Raw genomic sequence first — 19,649 nt, 5'->3', positions numbered from 1 at the left:
TAAAAACATTTTGGTGATAGTATCCAAACTTGCTTTTGGGGAAAAAAATAGTTACCTCTCTATAACTACTTGCTGTCATAAAATGACTATATCCTTACCATTGGCTTTGGCTGACTTTGGAGCTGAAACAGCAGACATCTTAGAACTGGGAACCACTGGATGACCATTTCTGTGTTGTTTACAAAAAACAAAACAAAACAAAACGCAATTGCAAATTATTTAAGATGTTTGTTTAAATATCCTTCAAGCCATCTGTTAACTATTTAGCCTCAGGAGCTTTATTTTAGATGGGCTTCAGGGGGTCTAGGTACTTCCTGAAGCTGCAGACAAAATTTTATCAGGGTTCATCTATACATGGTTGAGGGAGACATTCTTGACTGAAAAAAGATTAAGAATCACTTCTTTACATAATCTTTCTTGGGTTTCAGTTCAATACATCACCATATTTCCCCTCTCATTTAAAACACTGGTAATATTCATGATCTAATAACTTAGTTCACTGTCACTCAAGTGATAGTTCAAAGATAACCACACTCAAAAGTCACAGATCACTAAGTTTTGCCTATCTAAAGCCCCTGATACGTGTTTTTCTTTGGAATTACTTTAAGTGAAAATCTAGACAAAATACATATATTCAAAGCATTATAAGAATAGTACAACCCAACATGAAAAACAGTCAAGAGACAGCACCTTGGAAGAGTATTAGAATGTGATTTTATTGTTGCTAATACTTGAAAGAAAAGGGAGGTTGCCTAAGGTATACAGTGTTGGGAGAGGCAATCAGCCATGGGTCCTAAGCAACCCTGTATGTTCTTGCTGGGTACCTCAGAAATGCAAAGGCTCTAACCACTTTTTATCTGGGCCAATTCTCAAGGCTATGTTCATGGTGAGCAAGCTTGAGGAATTATGTAATCTCTCTACCCAAACAAAATGCAAGCTTTCTTACAGGCTGCTATAAAGTGGTGGGTTCCCTGGCTCTTCTTACAGTACTCTTCTCCTGTACTATAACCCACTGCATGTACAGAAACCCACTAGGCCCACATATGTCATCTCCATGGGACTTGGAGGACATGGGAACCGACACCAATACCACGCTCATGCTGCTTGCTGTGCCTTTAGTAATAAGGTCTTTTGTTTCCGATACAGGAGTTTCATATCTTCTACCAGCATTCATAAAACAATAACTGGCTAGTTTATTAGTTTGCAAATAGGGTAAAATTACAGACACTTTACAGCTCTTGACAAATAATTACCACAAGTATACAACCCTCCATTACTGTTACCCTGTAGACTTTATTATTTCTTTAATTTTTAAATAAATTTATTTATTTTATTTTTGGCTGCATTAGGTCTTTGTTGCTGCGCGCGGGGGCTACTCTTCCTTGCGGTGCGCGGGCTTCTCATTGCGGTAGTTTCTCTCGTTGCGGAGCACGGGCTCTAGGCACGCAGCCTTCGGTAGTTGTGGCACATGGGCTCAGCAGTTGTGGCCTGCGGGCTCTAGAGCACAGGCTCAGTAGTTGTGGCTAGTGGGCTCAGTTGCTCCACGGCATGTGGGACCTTCCCAGACCAGGGCTCGAACCCGTGTCCCCTGCGTTGGCAGGCAGATTCTTAACTGCTGTGCCACCAGGAAAGCCCCCCTGTGGACTTAAAAGAGGGCAGAAATAAAACAACAGAGGAGAGAGAGCTGGAAGAAGAATGAAGGGTAAGGTAACTATGACTGCTACTACTGTATCTACTGTATCTACAGCTACTACTGTACTGTAGTGACTTCAGCAAAGATAAAAGTAGAAAGAGAAAAGAAACTGATTTTAGACCTAGGGTAAGGGCTGCTCTAGTGATTTGGAGGCAAAAAATTCATCTAGATCTATGGTTAGCAGAAATGTTTTCATAAAAACATTTTCCAGGTTGTTTGAACACTCTCCTCCTCCACTAATTAACATTCAGGTACACCTATGAAAATAACTGTATGCCAATCTAATTTTTATAAATATTGAAGAAAACCGGTCAGGGGTTATGTTCAAGGGAAAAAGTATACAATCTAACTTAAAGGTTCAGAAGGAAAAATGGGTTTATGATCAAATGATTTAATTAACAGTTTCTATATTTTGGAAGACATACTATATAAAACTCACCATGTATCGCAGATACAAATGTGAAGTTTTCTCTTATGTAACATAAGACCGTAATCTAGAAAGCCCGGGTTCATGTACATGTGGCAGGTGGAGTAATGGCCCCCCAAAGATGTCTGCATTATAATCCCCAGAACCTTTGAATATGTTATCTTGCATGGCAAAAGGAATTTTGCAGATGTGAGTAAATTAAGGATCTAGAGGTGAGGAGATTATTCTGGATTATCTGGCTGGGCCCAATGTAATCACAGGGGTCCTTATAAGTTAAACAGAGAGGTAGGAATGTCAGAGTCAGAAAGATGTGACGACCAAAGCAGAGAGTGCTGTGATTGCTGGCTTTAAAGATGGCAAAGGGCTATGAACCAAGGAATATGGGCAATGTCTAGAAGTTGGAAAAGCAAGGAAATGGATTTTCTCCTGGAGCCTATGGAAGGGAGCTTGCCAACACCTTGATTTTAGGACAAAGAATTTGTAGTAATTTAATAGTAGTAAGAAACTAATACATAGGGACTTCCCTGGTGGTCCAGTGGTAAAGAATCCACCTTCCAGTGCAGGTGACACGGGTTCAATCACTGGTTGGGGAACTAAGATCCCACATGCCGCGGAGCAACTAAGCCCCTGTGCCACAACTACCGAGCTCGCACACCTCAGCTAGAGAGCCCACCTGCTGCAAACTACAGAGCCCACACACCCTGGAGCCTGCACCACAACTAGAGAAGAGAAAACCCGCATGCCACAACTAGAGAAGCCTGGGCGCCGCAACAAAGAGCCCATGCACCGCAATGAGCACCTCAACGAGTGCTGCAACAAAAGGTCCCACATGCCGCAATGAAGACCCAATGCAGCCAAATAAATAAAAACATTAAAAAAAGAGAAACTAATACATATTTTTTTTCAATTTATTTCCATTAAGTGAAAGAAAAGTTGCTATTAGCATTTTTTATAACGTGAAATTGTCATGAGGTATAGTGAATGTGATGGTCTATGCCCCATTGGTTGTAGACATGACTTTCAGGTAGGACTGACCATGTCCCAGCTCTGGGAATCGGCCAGGACTGGCCTGGGCCAGTCAATACATTCTTATCCCTTTTCCTCATCAGGGCTGGTCTTAATTTAGGTCTAAGGCAATCAGCGCACAGTCCTTGCTTTACTACAGTGATTGCTGAGACCTGTTTGAGGATTGCTCTGGATAGTGTGGGATGCAGGTGCGAGGCATGAAAACTGGCACCGACATTTGACTACTATGAAGGAAGCACATAAATTACTAACCCCCATTCACTTAGTCTGTGAATTACTAATTCAGGAATATCTTTAAGAAAACCTAGTATCTTTTAATGGCCTGAAATGGATGTGCATACACAAACAAAATCCGTGAATAACTGTAGAGTACCTTGTTGCTTTCAGCACCACTGAAGGCAGTGACATGTCTAATGCTCTCCTAGCTTCTTCCAAAGTCATTCCTTGTGTGCTGACTCCGTTCACATAGTGGATGATGTCTAAGAGCTGGAGATTACCCTCAGTGGCTGCAACTGACCTTGGATTGATATCACTAACATATACCACTTGATGAAGGCTGTCGTGACCTCCAGATAAGGAAAAACCTTTAGGGAACAGAAAAATATTTGTTTACTTAGTCTTAACAGTACTTACTCTTAATCTAGCCAAGAAAAATCACACTGCACAAAGCTTGAATTTGCATTACCCAGCTCCTCTTTGTTGCATGTAAATGTAATGTCAGGTAGCAAATCAGGCAGCATTAGCATCCTGGGTAATTCTAGAACTCGGCCAAGAACTAATCTGACTGTCTTGGGTGCAGCTCGGAGTAGATTCACTGCATCTGTGTGAGTCATTTTTGTAACATCTGTATCATTAACCTATAAAAATGAGAATGGGGCAAAGTAGGATTACAATTACTGGAACACATAAGTTGCCAACAAAATACAGTAATTTCCCTAACTTTTTATATAATTTATTTTAGCCAGTAGGAGATTCACAATAAAGAATGGTCTCTAGTTTATTGGTAATCCCCTCTACTGTGGAAATCATGAACACAATGACCAAGTAATTATAAATGAAATAATAATGTAAAATACCTAACAAATGTCATTACTTTGCTAATACAGAAAATTTATTCTTATAGCAATTTAAGAAACTTTCTCTTCCTGAGACCCAAGATAGCTTGTTTAATGCCTTAACTGAGATTAAGCATTTTCCAAATTATTACTATATAAAGGCCTTTACTTTTAAGAGGTGGAGAAGGAAAACATAAACCAAGCAGTGAAATAGAGTATTATATTAACTCAACCTTCTTGCTTTTCCTTCTTCGGTCCTGGATTGATCTCTGGTCACATTTGCACAGAGTCTGTTTAAATGTCTCACCTTTATGAGCCGGTCCCCAGGTCTTAGCCTTCCATCACTTTTGGCTGGATCCTGAATGACATCATGAACATAACAACCAATACTCTGATTGCCTTTGGTTACTGTAAAACCCAGGCTTCCTTTTTCCGACTTAATTAGGGTAATGTGGAGTTCTATCATCTCCTAAGGGAAGAAAACAGTGATTCTTTTAGGTTGTCTATTTTGCTGTAAAGGCAAAGAGAAAGACAAATATTTCCATTGATTAACACAGGAGGACACTACACCTTAAAAGGTTACTTAACTTGCCCAAGTGAAGAAGCCAGGTATGTCCAATTCTAGAAAATGCCTCCCTGCCCATGTAAGAGTTGAGTTTAAATTCAACATTATGTGCTTGTCTAGATAGCTGAGACAGAACTTACTCATGCTTCAATTCTTGTATTTTCGGAACAAACAGTGACAAACACCCATGCCAAGAGCAACAAAAGAAAGTTTTTTTGGGGGTAAATACATGAAGTCTGGGTGACTAAATATCACAACTTGAGGTATTTAGTTGTATAATTTTTTTTTTTAGATTTCAATTGAGATAAGGTTGCTTACAGCTTACCGGCATGATGACAGACTTCTAAGGAAATTGTTCAAAGATTATTTTCACTCTGTTGCTGAGAATGAAGTTGAAGATGTAGATGCTACACACACACACACACACACACACACACACATGCAATTATAGGAAAATGAAGTACCTGGAAAGATTAACTCCAAAATGTTTATGGTTTTTGAGTGGTGAGATTATAGGTGGTTTTAATTTTTGTTTTCTAATTTTCCTATAATAAATATTTATTACTTAGGTAACAAAAATAAAAACAGTATTGAAAAAGGGTGATTTCGAATCAGTGTTAAGCATATTATTCTTGGAAATTTGGCTGGCTTCCAAACTGAATTTGTAGCTTTAGAAGTTCTAGGGCTATTAGTAAAGAAAAGGATTCCATTTATAGGCACCCATAAAACAGTGTGGAGGAGAATAAAATTACATTCAAACTTGATTAAAAATTAAACAGGTAACTCATCAGAATTTGGGAAATAACAGGTACTTTGCTAGGTGCTCTACATATGTTATTTCATTTAATCCTCACCACAATACTATGAGGTTACTAGTCTCATTTTAGAGCTAAAACTACTAAGACTCAGAGGATTAAGTAATTTGTCCATAGGCACCTGCCAAACTACAGCAAGTCAGTGGTAGAGTCAGGATTTATACTCAGGTCTTTTTGCCTTTTTCCCTAATTCTCAGCAGAGAAACATACCAGCCAGATATGTTATCTATTTACTGAACATAGATATGAGGCTAATCTAAAACACAGCCTTTTCCCTAAAGGGAAACTGTGGAGGACTACATTTTACTTGAGAAAATATGGAATTTTCTTCATACAAAGGAAATAACTCACCAGTTCAAAGTCTTCAAGGTGGTTTTCCAAGTCATTTTTCAAAGACGTCAAGCTTTCCTGTCTAGTTGGCTCAGAAGTGTGACATTTATGACATTTATCCATTGCATTAGTGGAAGCAGATTCTGACTGAGATTGACAACTCTGCCCAGGAGTTACAGCGGGTGGTCGAGGGGAAGGATTACTACAGAGACAAAGTAAGACTATTTTCAAACACATTGCAATGTCAATATAGTAAGTTTGTGCCACAAACAGAAAATGCTCAACAAATATTTATGTTTGCTTTTTATTGAGATCCTAAGCTACTTTTTGTCTGATTCTGGACTATGAATTTATTTCACATCTGTTCTATGCCAACATTACTGATTCTTATTCTCTGTCTACCTCTTTAAGCTGCAAAAATCAGTATGAAAAGTTAAATAGGTATACTTTTTTTGTTGTTGTTTTTTGCAGTATGTGGGCCTCTCACTGTTGTGGCCTCTCCCCTTAACGGAGCACAGGCTCTGGACGCGCAGGCTCAGCGGCCATGGCTCACGGGCCCAGTTGCTCCGCGGCATGTGGGATCTTCCCAGACCGGGGCACAAACCCGTGTCCCCTGCATTGGCAGGCGGACTCTCAAACACTGCGCCACCAGGGAAGCCCTAAATAGGTATACTTTTGACTCCTAGTTGTTAATTCAAGGCTGAAGCTAATGTTATCAGAAGCCTAATGTGTGTTTCAACATAAGAAAAAGGAAGAAATAAGAAAAGAGTAAGTCTTATTCTTGTAGTTATTTTGGATGACACAATAGGAAAAAAACAAAAAAAAAAAACTTGAACATATACATAGTTGGACCTGAATATACCCAAAGTTGTAGCTAAACCATAAAATGTCTGAATGACTCTCATAGGTATAGATGTAGTCTTTCCCTTTGTATTCCTCTATGCTTTCGATCATTTCTTCTGTCCCCCTCTTCAGTACTCTTTTATGTCCTACCTTTTGCAAACTCTCTACCCACTTCCTCCCTACCGCTTCCCTTTATATGTCTACTCCTTATTCTTCTATCCCATCACTATCAAAATAAGTCTCTTCTCCTTCTGGTAAATAATATGAATGATGGTGAAATACAAAAAACTTTCTTAATTACTAGTTAATATGCTTAAAAGAGCAGCAAGGCTCAGGTCAAATGGGTAGAGAGTGTGCTAACTAAAACTGTCAGACGCAATAGCTAGATATCCAGTAGAGTCACCTTCTGCCTAACGATTGTGAGGTTCACAGATAGACACATTTCATTCTTAGAGAAATGGAGGTGGCTGCTCTTGTTATTAACACTAACCAGCTGCTTTGAGGGCTACACATAATATTGACAATACCTGTCCTCAAGTTCTGGTTTATTAGGTGTTTTCTGAGGATAGTAAAACATGGTACAAATGGTAGTTTCTTGACTCATGAGTGCGTCGTGTTGACTTTGTGCCTGTGACACCATGTTGCTTAGAGTCTGATGCAAAGCTGAACTCCAGCTCATGTTTGGTATCTTTGCTGGAGCTTTCACTAAGTCGTCTTCTCCACTGCCACTACTGTCACTATAACTGTCTCTCCTGGATGGGGACGTGCATGGTTTCTTGCTTTTGTCAGACATTTCATTTTCATCTGAGCTGGTGCCTTGCTCCACACATGCTGTCTGAAGAGGGTCTTTACTGTTGTTGTTTGGAGGTACTTGTGCTGGAGAGTGCAGTGGGGTCTGTAATGGACACATTTAAAGAGATCAGAGTGTGACAACTTATATTAACTTATATTTTCATTTGGTTGAAAATGAACGTGTTAAACATAAGCACTTCCTATTAAAATATTCATTTTTTTGCTAATAAAAATGTTATTTTTTTCTCTCATTAGAGAAAAAGTCATATATAAAAGTAACAGCTGTTAATATTGTACAACTTGTACTTTCATTCATAATTAGAGTTACAGTATATATTAATATCATACTTTGTACCCTGCTTTCAAAATTTAGGTTTCTACCATGAGTATCTTCTGAGATCCTTAAATATGCTTTGAAAACAACTGCATAAACCATATAATAATCTTACAGATGGCTATAGCTTTAATTTATTTCAGAATTCTTTTATTGGATACAGAGTTGTTTCTAGCTTTTCACTATAAATAGAAATCTAGAACTTTTTTGTATGTAGATTTTCACCTGAGTTTCTCATTATTTCCTTGTAATTTCCTGTAACAGAAATAGAATTTTCTATATTCAGCATGTAAGATGTTTTTAAAGGCCTTGTTAAATATTTCCAGATTGCTTTCCAGAAAGATCATATCAATTTACATACTCAAGAAATTTCCACTCAGTTCTTTCTATCTGGTTCCCAAAATCAATGTAGTCTCTTAAAATGCTATTTATAATGCACCTTACAGAAATGTTACTTTCCTGTTAATGTCCTTATAATACTCCCTCTTCTCCCGGATATAAGGGTTAAAGTTTCTGGGGCCAGACACTCCTGCCTTTCATACACAGGTATCATGTTCATTGGTAACGGAGCACTATTTTAAGTAGACAGGCCAGAGGCTGTCTTTCAATTAGATTATTATTCATCTATGTATGGATTCCCACCTATCAGTATGCAATGTATAAATAACCATCAAAATAGATTTTGGATCCTTTAGCTATTCCTTAACATAAGAAAGGAAATGGACAAACATACTGCCTATGTGATTTCTAGTATTAAAAGTTAAGGCAAAAAATCTTAAATAATTCTCATTTTCATCTAAACTAGCTCAGAATGAGGATTACATTTCCAAATTTGATTCAATGAAGAAATGGATAAAAGGTTTTTGTAGCCATTGTTTTATGTCTTTTTGTATTTATGTTTGGAAAATAAATTCCTAAAATCCTAGAATCTTAGAATTGGAAGGGAGAGAAGAGAAAGTGAACTAAATTACTTTATATTACAAACATAGATTACACTCAGAGATTATGAGACCCACACAAGATAATACTCCTAGCTAAAGAAGTAACTAGGATGAAACCCAGGAGATCAAACTATGATGAAACCACTACAACTGAATTAATCATTCAATTGATACTCTGTAAATATAGAAATTACTTTTCCTAAGTCTCACCAAAGGAGCAGGGTCGATTTCTGGTAGCACACCAGGTGGTGGTCTACAGAGAAGCAAGGATACTTCTGGAGATGTTCCCCTGAGAGTGGATATGACTTCCTGTGGGTACCATGAGTGAGAAATGAAGATACAGTTAAACCAGCATTATGAAATCATTCTGAAAAGCCAATCTAACTCATTAAAAATGCTGCACTCCACATGCTGGGGGCTCACCTGCTGAGACAGTCCTTTCAAAGAGGCTCCATTCACTTTCAAGATAACATCTCCCACATCAATTTGTCCACTTTCTGCTGCTGGCTGTCCCGGAAAAAGCTTTTTAACCCTTACTATGCTGATGTTCATTTGTTCGGGTATAAGATTATCTTCTCGAGAAAAACTGAACCCTAGGCCTGAGCTATTTTTAAACAATTTCACCTCAAATGTATTCTCTGGAGAAAAAAAAAAAAAAAAGAAAGAAAGTAAATATTCTTAACAGGCTGTGTATACATATGAACATATAAACATATATACTTTTAGATACATTTTAAAAAGCCCATTTCCACCGTATTTACAGCTTTATATGCAATTATTGTATGCTTATTCTGTATTTAAATCCTATTTCACACTCTCTATTATTAAGAAAACTTAAGCTGCATGAACTAATATGCTGTTTGAACAGAAAATTGGGTTCTGAAATAAGGGTTCTGAAAATGAAACTATGTTTTAATTCCATATGTTTTATAAAACTGTACAATGACAGAGAAAAAGAGGGAAAAAAACAAGAAAGGAGAAGAATAAGAGAAATTCAGGTATACAATGGGAAAGAGATGGTAAGAAGAGCAAAACAGATGATAGAGAAGGGTTAAGGGCAAGTGAGGTGACCTTCTAATATTTAGGTGAGGTACAATTTAATCCAGAAAATTGCAAAGCATTGTGATAAAATTCTCATCAACAAAAGAAATTAAAAGAACAATAACCCGGAAAGCATGAAAAACATATTTAGAGAAAGAGTAATGGAAGAAATAAAGAATGTAAGGCAGTGAGATTAAGTGGATACACTAATTTTATTTTCATAATCAGGGAAAATAATATAGCTTGGGCTAATATTTTCTTTTTATTTTGGAGAATAATTCAGAGTTGCTAACATTTGTATAATCAAAGAAAAATTTAAAATAAAGACAAAACAATGACCAAATACCACCACTACCATTTATAAAGTAAAGGACATTTATAACCTCAAAAGGAAGACAGATGGACTCAGAGGGCACTTCCGTATTATGAACACATTCAGCCTTATGAAAAACTCACTACCACATCAGTCTTAATTTCCTTATTTTACTTCCAATTAGTGGTATGTCCAAAGGCTAGCAAAGTTTGTAAGAAAAACCAGTATCTGGGAACTGTTAGTGAATTTCTGCCCAGGCTTAGCTTCACAAGTCCATACAATTAAACAGAAATATAAAAAATGTAAGAGTCAAGGTTTCATATGGGTTTGAAGCCATTCTCAGCAATTATTTATATTTTTCCTGTACAAATTTTATTTTGAATTTGACAACTATTTAAGGCACTATTAAATGACCATAATTTGCTTTGTGCATGATTTCATTATCCAAAGCCTTTCAGACTTCAACAGCTACAAACGTGTCTGTTTTTTTTTTTTTTAATTTAGTATAGTGCTGCATCAGATTATTATTTACACTTGACAAGAATAAATAAAGAGACCCAGGTATGAATTGTGATCCAACATGTAAAAATCACATTTTAAATAATCCAGGAATAAGTTTAATGTGAGGTGACAGTCTCCCAAGGTCTGACCTTCAGTAACAAAGCTGTAGTCTTTTATGTGAGTCATTTTCTTCATCATTTTTTCTGGGGCTTGACTTTGGGCATCTGGATCTGAGAGGGTACACTGTGGGGTTACAGGGACATGTTCTTTGGATGCTGGAGACTGTCCCTTTTCTAACAACAGATGAACCACCTGGACAAATAGAACAGTACTTCATTAACTTAGAAGAAAGTTTTATAAGAAAGTAGGTAAGTTTTCAGGACTTCGTATAGTTGATGGTATAAAATCATTTAAAGTAACTACCTGGTCTACCAAAATACAAGTAGAGGGAGAAAAAAATAGAGGGAAAAAGCAAGGGACTGAAAATTTCAAAATCAAGGTTTTGAAAACTGTATAAAAAGATAAACTATTAGAAAGAAAAAACTTCTATTATAAAAATAATATAAACATGTTATAGAAAATTCAGGTATTAAAATAAAATCACCACTAACCTAATAATATAAAGATCTTTATAAATAATTTGGTAAACTCCCTGACTCAAAATGTATTAGACCAATGTGAATTTAGCCTCTGGGCTGAAATAACTAGAAGTGAAAATCACTAGATATTTGTACATGTTTATAAAAAATTTTTTAATGCAATCTGCCTCCTTCCTCCTGTCAGATCTCTGGTAATATAAGGGCTAAATGTGACAGAGAAAGCCAGCTTCCTAAATAAAAATCCTCAACATAATACTTGCTTCCCAGTTTGGAGGGAAAAATACAAGCATGTTTACACGAATCAGGCTGTTTCTTGACTAATAAATTTGGAGATCTCAGTGAAATTGGTATTATTCACACATTATTATGTTTTATGGTATCTAGAAAAGGTTGGTATAATGATCTATTACCTGTCCTGTATTTCTCAGTGTCTCCACAGCTTGCTTATGAGTAGCTCCTTCCAGACTAACTCCATTGACAGCTAGGACACGATCACCTACAAATTAGGCAGTAATGTTGAAAGAAGCAAATCATAAAATAAAGATTCTACATGTTCTTTAATACCTTATGGTCTCGTTTTTGTACTAATTTGCTTGAGGAGGGACTCAGACAAATTCTGGACAAAACTGTGTCACAGAGTTTCTTTAACATGTACTTAATTCCTTTCTCAATTCTATGGCTAATCATTTTTTTTTTTTGTGGTACGTGGGCCTCTCACTGTTGTGGCCTCTCCCGTTGTGGAGCACAGGCTCCGGATGCGCAGGCTCAGTGGCCATGGCTCACGGGCCTAGCCGCTCCGCGGCATGTGGGATCTTCCCGGACCGGGGCACGAACCTGTGTCCCCTGCATCGGCAGGCAGACTCTCAACCACTGCGCCACCAGGGAAGCCTTATGGCTAATCATTTTAGAACAGAATATTGTATATATTATAAAATCTGTTTAAATTAGGGAAAAAAGATAAACTGAACTACAAATGTAGAGAGACTGGAGAGAACAAACCTAGTTAGTTCTTATTAGAAATGCAGATGTCAGTGTTTTTGCAAGGGCAATATCCCTTTTGCAATCTCTGGCAATTTGCTTCTTAGAAAGTATCAATACAAAACATGAACTAAAACACTGTCAAGATATTTTCTGATACGAGAGAATAAGCTTAAAATAAGAGTTTTTGGCCCACCTCCTAGAGTTAACGAAAATAAAAACAAAAATAAATAAATGGGACCTAATTAAACTTAAAAGCTTTTGCATAGCAAAGGAAACCATAAAAACGACCAAAAGACAACCCTCAGAATGGGAGAAAATATTTGCAAACAAAGCAACTGACAAAGGATTAAGCTCCAAAATATACAAGCAGCTCATGCAGCTCAACATCAAAAGAACAAACAACCCAATCCAAAAATGGGTGGAAGACCTAAACAGACATTTCTCCAAAGAAAACACACAGATTGCCAACAAACACATGAAAAGATGGTCAACATCACTAATTATTAGAGATATGAAAATCAAAACCACAATAAGGTATCACCTTACAATGGTCAGAATAGCCATCAACAAAAAATCTACAAGCAATAAATGCTGGAGAGGGTGTGGAGAAAAGGGAACCCTCTTGAACTGTTGGTGAGAATGTCATTGGTACAGCTGCTTTGGAGAACAGTACGGAGATTCCTTAAAAAACAAAAATAGAACTACCATATGACCCAGCAATCCCATTAATGGGCATATACCCTGAGAAAACCATAATGCAAAAAGTCATGTACCACAATGTTCACTGCAGTTCTATTTACAATAGCCAGGACACGGAAGCAACCTAAGTGTCCATCAACAGATGAAGGGGTAAAGAAGATGTGGCACATATATACAATGGAATATTACTCAGCTATAAAAAGAAACAAAATTGAGTTATTAGTAGTGAGGTGGATGGACCTATATATAGAATCTAAAAAAATCTAGGGGCAGGACAGGAATAAAGACGCAGACGTAGAGAATGGACTTGAGGACATGGGGAGGGGGAAGGGTAAGCTGGGACGAAGTGAGAGAGCGGCATGGACACATATACACTACCAAACGTAAAACAGATAGCTAGTGGGAAGCAGCCGCATAGCACAGGGAGATCAGCTCGGTGCTTTGTGACCATCTAGAGGGGTGGGATAGGGAGAGTGGGAGGGAGACGCAAGAGGGAGGGGATATGGGGATATATGTATACGTATAGCTTATTCACTTTGTTATACAGTAAAACCTAACACACCACTGTAAAGCAATTATACTCCTATAAAGGTGTTAAAAAAAACCAACAAAAAACAAAAACTAAAAATGGAACTACTATATGACCCAGCAATCCCACTACTGGGCATATACCCTGAGAAAAACATAATTCAAAAAGATACACGTACCCCAATGTTCACTGACTGCAGTACTATTTACAATTGCCAGGACATGGAAGCAAGCTAAATGTCCATCAAGAGATGAATGGATAAAGAAGATGTGATACATATATCCAATGGAGTATTACTCAGCCATAAAAAGGAACGAAACTGGGTCATTTGAAGTGATGTGGATGGACCTAGAGTCAGTCTGTCATACAGGGTGAAGTAAGTCAGACAGAGAAAAACAAATATCATATATTAACACATATATATGGAATCTAGAAAAATGGTACTGATGAACCTATTTGCAGGGCAGGAAAAGAGACGCAGATGTAGAGAACGGACTTGTGGACACAGCATGGGGAGGGGAGGGTGGGACGAATTGAGAGAGTAGCACTGACATATATACACTACCATGTGTAAAACATAGCTAGTGGGAAGCTGCTGCTACAGCTCTGTATAGCACAGGGAACTCAGCTCAATGCTCTGTGATGACCTAGAGGGGTGGGATATGGGTGGGGGTGGGGGTTGGTGGTGGGAGGGAGGCTCAAGAGGGAGGGGATATATGCATACATGTAGCTGATTCACTTTGTTCTACAGCAGAAACTAACAACACTGTAAAGCAATTATACTCCAAAAAAAAATATTTTTTTTGGAATTATATCAAGGAGTTTTTTAATGCTGTAGTCTTAAAATAATTGATATGTTCTTATTTCATATTATGAATAATTTGAACATCTGTATCAACTTTCCAATTTCTTCTTTATTTGTTGAAGTGATAATCCTATATGTAATTCCCATACACACAAACAGTCTACCTTTGTGAATTCTGCCATCGGACTCTGCTGCTCCCTTGGGAATAACAGCTTTCACATAAATGCCACCATGTCTGACACTGGTATTCACACCTCCCTAAGCGCAAAAAGACAAATAAAATAGCATTTTGTAATATGAAAAATTTCCCACTCTATCTTTCCAATCTGAGACATAGAAAGCATTCAATTCATCAGCCAAAGCAGCAGCATCACATCAGCACATGCAATTATTTCAATACCCAAGAATATTTCTAGTAAGTTTTCCAAATGTTAAAGCAGTTACTTTTTTAGAAAAATTCTTTATTCAGAAAATAACAACATGCCAGATCTTGACTGTATGAGGAGTTGCTCTTCCTTTTTTAAGTCTATACCATGCATTACACACAAGCAGCAAGCAAAAATCCATCCATGCAATATTAGTGTGAGAATATAACTGTCAGAAAAAACAGCATATGTAATAATATACTTCAGATCATATTTGCTAATCTGAAAGCAAACCTCATGAGTCAAGGGAAAATTTTCTTTTCATTTTAAAAGATGTTGGTATAGAAGTTTTGTTACAGTGTAGATGAGATCTAATGAGTAGATTCTCCATCTCTTGTGGATATTCAGCTTTTATTTCCCTTCACAATAGGAAGATAATAAAATTCCAAGGAATTTATGAACAAGGGGGAAAGGGTTACAGTATTATTAAAACTGAAAGAAAAGTAGGTTTGCTTTTTGATCTCTATATGTTAAGAGTGCTATTTCTACCTTACTTCTAAATGGCTTTTCATAACTAACAATATCCTTCAAATGTCATAAATGATAATGTTACACTTAGGGTACAGTGTATTCATTAATAGAATTCTAAAGTGATTTCATCAAATAGCCTATGCTCATATTTTACCTACTTTAAAAGTACTACATATATTCTTGGGAACTTCTAATATTAAGATACTAATCATATTTACATGTTAAGATGTATTATGAAGCGAAAGGCCATATAAACATTTATTAGACTTTAATTATTTTAATGTAGATTAAAATGTATTATTCCATGCTAATGCAGAAGACGTCAAATGTATACAAAACATACTTATTTGTTAATAAGTATGTTACTTATTAACAAACAAAATATAATTTTATATTTTTCAAGTCTTGTATTCAGATTAAGCAAGTATGAGATCTATGGGGGAAAACAGCATTTGTCTAATTTCTTTTAAACCACAGGAAAAAGTGAGTAGCACACTCAAGTTTTTTAAAAGAAGTCTTAAGATATAATTCAATTTTTAATTTTGGAAATATTTGACAAGTTTCCCTTTTGAAGCAAAATAATTCAATTAATAAATTGACATACAATAGGCTGCTGGAAATGGAGAAGAGAAAACATTTGAAAACCTTGTCAAACAGTACCGTGACACTTATCCCCAAGCTGTTTTCATTTTTAGCCAGTTCAACCTCAAAGATATCTCCAGGTTTAGGAGGTGATGAAGGAAAAGTTTTAAAATTCATTTTGTTGGATGTATTCATTGAGGAGGAAGATTCCTTAATAAAGAAAAACAAACAGGATTTCTTGTTAGAGTCAAACTGAATTATTAATGGAAGATCAATATGTGTTTTTTTTTTAAATTAAGAAAAAGTAAGACATTAAGGGACAGAGTAGATTTGAAGATCATGAAGTTTGGAAGAGATCTTAGGGATCATCTAATCCAATGCCTTCATAGTTTATGGTTGAGGAAATTGAGGTCTAGAGATTAAAGGGCTTTCCTCAGGTCAAACAGATATGGCAGAGGGAAGACCAGAACCCAGTTCAAACCTGGCTTTTACATAATCCTTATCCAATGCTTTTTATACACTCAAATTTAGAAAGTATTTCCATTTCATTTAAAAAACAATACATATCAAGCAGTAGCTTTTAACTTGGGCCTTTAAGATGAGTAGGCCTCATGTTTACTTTGCTAATGTTTACAAATCCACTATAAACACAGACACAACAGCTAAGCCCAGTTTATAAGGACATAACTCTCTTACGAGGAATGTTTTTCAGTGAACAAAGGGCTTAAGGTTCTTTTCTGAACCCGCTTGTGAATATGCGTATAAATTTATATCATTTCTAAAATTTCTAGGAAATGAACAATTTTCTATTTTGTTGCTCTTATTATCATACATTCAGAACTTCAGAATAATTTAGGCTATCAATAGTAAAGTCAACTGTCCATTATATGAACTATTTAGGAACTATTTTTAAGATATTAAATTTTCTTATTAATATAAATATCAAGAGATAAACAATTTATAGAAAACAATCATAATCGGATTATTCATTCCTTTATGTAATCATGTAGCAAGTTCCCAGAATGACAGCCAGTTTGGAGTTAGTATTCAAAGCTGCTAATTTCTCTGAAAGTTAGCATCAAATGCAGTAGCAGTTAGTAGCATAATATATAAACTATTTCTCCTTTCCAGAACAATGTACTCAGTTTATAGTAGATTATTCTGCTCTGTAATATATTTGCTGTTGTTTGCTTTGTTAAGTGAAAAAAACAAAGATTCAAATTAAACAATGCCTTTTTTTGTGTTTGATGATCCTGACTGCTGGAATAAGTGGCTTCATCCATGTCTGAATCTCCACGGTCAGAGTAATCTGTTGCATCACAAATGCCTGCTTTTTTAGCTTTGCTTTGGTTATTGTCAGTAGAAGTCCCCTTTTTCTCAGTGGCTTTGGATATCACAGATGGGGAAGGGCTGCCGTGCTTTGATTCCTGCCAGCTTCGGTCACCTACGTGGCTGACAAAGAAACCATTGACCTGGCTCTGGGACAAGCTGGCACTCTCAGTCCTGGAATCTTGAGAACTCAGGCTTCCCTCCCGCAGGCCCCCAGACAGCCCAAATGAGCTATCTGAGATGTGCCCTGGGGTGCCACGTGGCCAGCAGTGATCCTCAGAAGAATTTACAGCACTGTCTTGCACGTAGGAAGCTTTCTTCATGTAGTTTTTCATGCCAATGCCAATGTGCACAGGAGCAGAAGGCACTGAAAAGTCAAAATCCGGCAATGAGGATAACAGGTTAGTGACACATGTTTGTGCTTACATATATGCACAATGTTCCCTGGTGATTGTTGGGAGGATTTTACATAGGATAACACACATACGACACATGAACCAGGGCTTGGAACCATGACAAGGACTCAACAAAAGTAGCAGATGCTTTCTGTTTCCTTTGCTTCCTCTTTGGGTCTTTCTTTCCGCAGCTTCTATGGAAATGTGGACCCCTTTTGCCTTAACTCCTCATTTCCATTCTCCAAGACCTATTTCTAGTGAGTCTCCCCTGTGAAGACTTTCTCAATTCCCTAACTAGAGATAACTTGAATCTCCAAAAATCCTTGATCCTTATTTAATGGTTACATATTTACTTGTTTTATATTGTCTTATCAGACTGCATTTTTTGGACTCCAAGTAATTATCAAGGAAGGCAACTCCGAATTCCTTACATACATAGTTCTTTCAAAAAGCCACTTACGAAAGCTTTCCTAAGACACAATCCACAGGTGACATGCGTAAAAGAATTACAGATGCAAGTTTATTAGAAATGAAGTCTTACATGGCAAGCAAATAAGGAAAACTTAAATAATATACAAAGAATTCCTAAAAGTCAGTAAGAAGTATAAAGTGTTAAGCAGTGAGACAGAATCTGCCCCTGGACTCTGAGCCTTTCTCACTGCTCACTGCACATGCTGTGTGTGCTGCTTTCTAACACTGCCCCACCACTTGATCCTCGTGACAACTCTGTGCAAGACAGACAAGGCAGGGCCAGGTCACTGTATCCGCTCTAAAGAAAGAAAAACAACCATAGCTCAAGAGGACTTGTCACACAGCTAATAAGTGGCTCAGGTATGGCTTGAACTCAAAGTCATCTGGTCTTTGTCAAGTGCCTTTTTTGTCACAACATGCTAATGGCAGGGATTATGAGACAAAATGATACGGTCTTGCTTCTACATTTCTGGTGTGTTGGTATCCTTTTATAATCAGGTTCACGACTGGACTTCATAGGTAACTGTTATATAACTATATTAATTAGGCAATTATTAAGAATTTTATTTCTGATTTGGCCTAAGAAGTGATGGAACACACCGAGTACTCAGAATTTAATTAAGTGATATTGATTTTGCACAACAAATCCATTTTTATGCATGTATTACTAAAGAAGAATAAGACAGAAAATCTTAGAAGTGATGAATGAAAAAGTTATACTGATGCATAAAATTAAAGCAATCAGAACTACACATATTACATTTCCAGAAAGGAAATAAGTTTAAATCTAATTTATTGCTCCACGTATTGAAATTTTTGTGGAAAGTGAAACAGAACACACAGCTAAGAGCCATTCACAACATTACCTTTGGATATCTTTTCTTTTGGCTGAGAGATAACAAGTGTCACGTCTTCAGGTGCATTTTGCAAAATTTCAATTGCAGCATGGTGGCTGACCCCCTCCAGACTCACACTATTCACAGATATCAAACGGTCTCCTGTAAAAATAGACGATCCAATATTTTCTATATCAAAGAGAAATTCATGCTAAATCTTAGAAATGCTACCTGCCCCTCATTAGTTTTGTTTTGCCCAAGTTCTACTTTTGCCATCTGTGCAAATTCATGCCTGTCAGTTAAGTACTTAGGAAATTACCTAAAAATAAATACCTGGCTTTAAGCATCCATCCAAGTCAGCTGGTCCTCCAGGGGTAATTGAACTAATAAATATACCTAGATCCAGTCTTCCCATCTTTTCTCCACCAATAATTTGAAATCCTGTGAAACAGCACATTTTAAAAAGATCTTCATGGGGAGGGGCAAGATAGGGGTAGGGAATTAAGAGGTACAAACTACTATGTATAAAATAAATAAGCTACAAGAATATATTATATAGCACAGGAATATAGCCAATATTTTATAATAACTATAAATGGAGTGTAACCTTTAAAAATTGTGAATCACTATGTTGTACACCTGAAACTTATATGATATTATAAATCAACTATATCTCCATAAAAAATAAGTAGAAATAAAAATAAAAGGATCTTCATGATACTGGTGCTTTCAAGGACTAATGATTAGCCTGCGTGACACATAGAAGTGTAGTCTCATATCAAATATAATTTAATAGGTAACACATGTGAGATGGGACTTAAATTTGGTGGAAATATTGCTTGTAAGCATTT

At 36.8% G+C, this 19,649-nt stretch overlaps 1 protein-coding gene across 16 annotated transcripts in view; it reads right to left on the bottom strand.

Annotated features, from left to right (window-relative positions):
• The window catches only part of PTPN13 (protein tyrosine phosphatase non-receptor type 13), a 235,696-nt gene that overhangs the window by 37,575 nt on the left and 178,472 nt on the right, over nucleotides 1–19,649 (bottom strand). For 8 of the 16 annotated variants that reach the window (XR_010943112.1, XM_067736502.1, XM_067736512.1 and 5 more), the window contains 15 exons: nucleotides 19,132–19,239; nucleotides 18,829–18,960; nucleotides 17,000–17,463; nucleotides 15,846–15,977; nucleotides 14,454–14,547; nucleotides 11,686–11,771; nucleotides 10,826–10,988; nucleotides 9,245–9,459; nucleotides 9,032–9,130; nucleotides 7,282–7,649; nucleotides 5,933–6,113; nucleotides 4,509–4,670; nucleotides 3,832–4,003; nucleotides 3,520–3,730; nucleotides 99–169 (listed from right to left, as the gene is read on the bottom strand). Coding sequence is in view for 15 of the 16 variants with exons in the window: in XM_067736502.1 (XP_067592603.1) it covers nucleotides 99–169; nucleotides 3,520–3,730; nucleotides 3,832–4,003; nucleotides 4,509–4,670; nucleotides 5,933–6,113; nucleotides 7,282–7,649; nucleotides 9,032–9,130; nucleotides 9,245–9,459; nucleotides 10,826–10,988; nucleotides 11,686–11,771; nucleotides 14,454–14,547; nucleotides 15,846–15,977; nucleotides 17,000–17,463; nucleotides 18,829–18,960; nucleotides 19,132–19,239 (2,658 nt within the window). In the remaining variant the exon portion in view is untranslated. Of the gene's footprint in view, nucleotides 1–98; nucleotides 170–3,519; nucleotides 3,731–3,831; nucleotides 4,004–4,508; nucleotides 4,671–5,932; nucleotides 6,114–7,281; nucleotides 7,650–9,031; nucleotides 9,131–9,244; nucleotides 9,460–10,825; nucleotides 10,989–11,685; nucleotides 11,772–14,453; nucleotides 14,548–15,830; nucleotides 15,978–16,999; nucleotides 17,464–18,828; nucleotides 18,961–19,131; nucleotides 19,240–19,649 lie in introns of all 16 variants that reach the window. The other 8 variants (XM_067736501.1, XM_067736511.1, XM_067736507.1 and 5 more) reach the window with 2 other exon arrangements.

The sequence above is a fragment of the Pseudorca crassidens genome, chromosome 4 (assembly GCF_039906515.1).
Source record: "Pseudorca crassidens isolate mPseCra1 chromosome 4, mPseCra1.hap1, whole genome shotgun sequence".
In the NCBI taxonomy this organism is placed as follows: domain Eukaryota; kingdom Metazoa; phylum Chordata; class Mammalia; order Artiodactyla; family Delphinidae; genus Pseudorca; species Pseudorca crassidens.
Note: the sequence above shows the minus strand (reverse complement) of the source record. Positions and strands in the feature narration are given on the sequence as shown.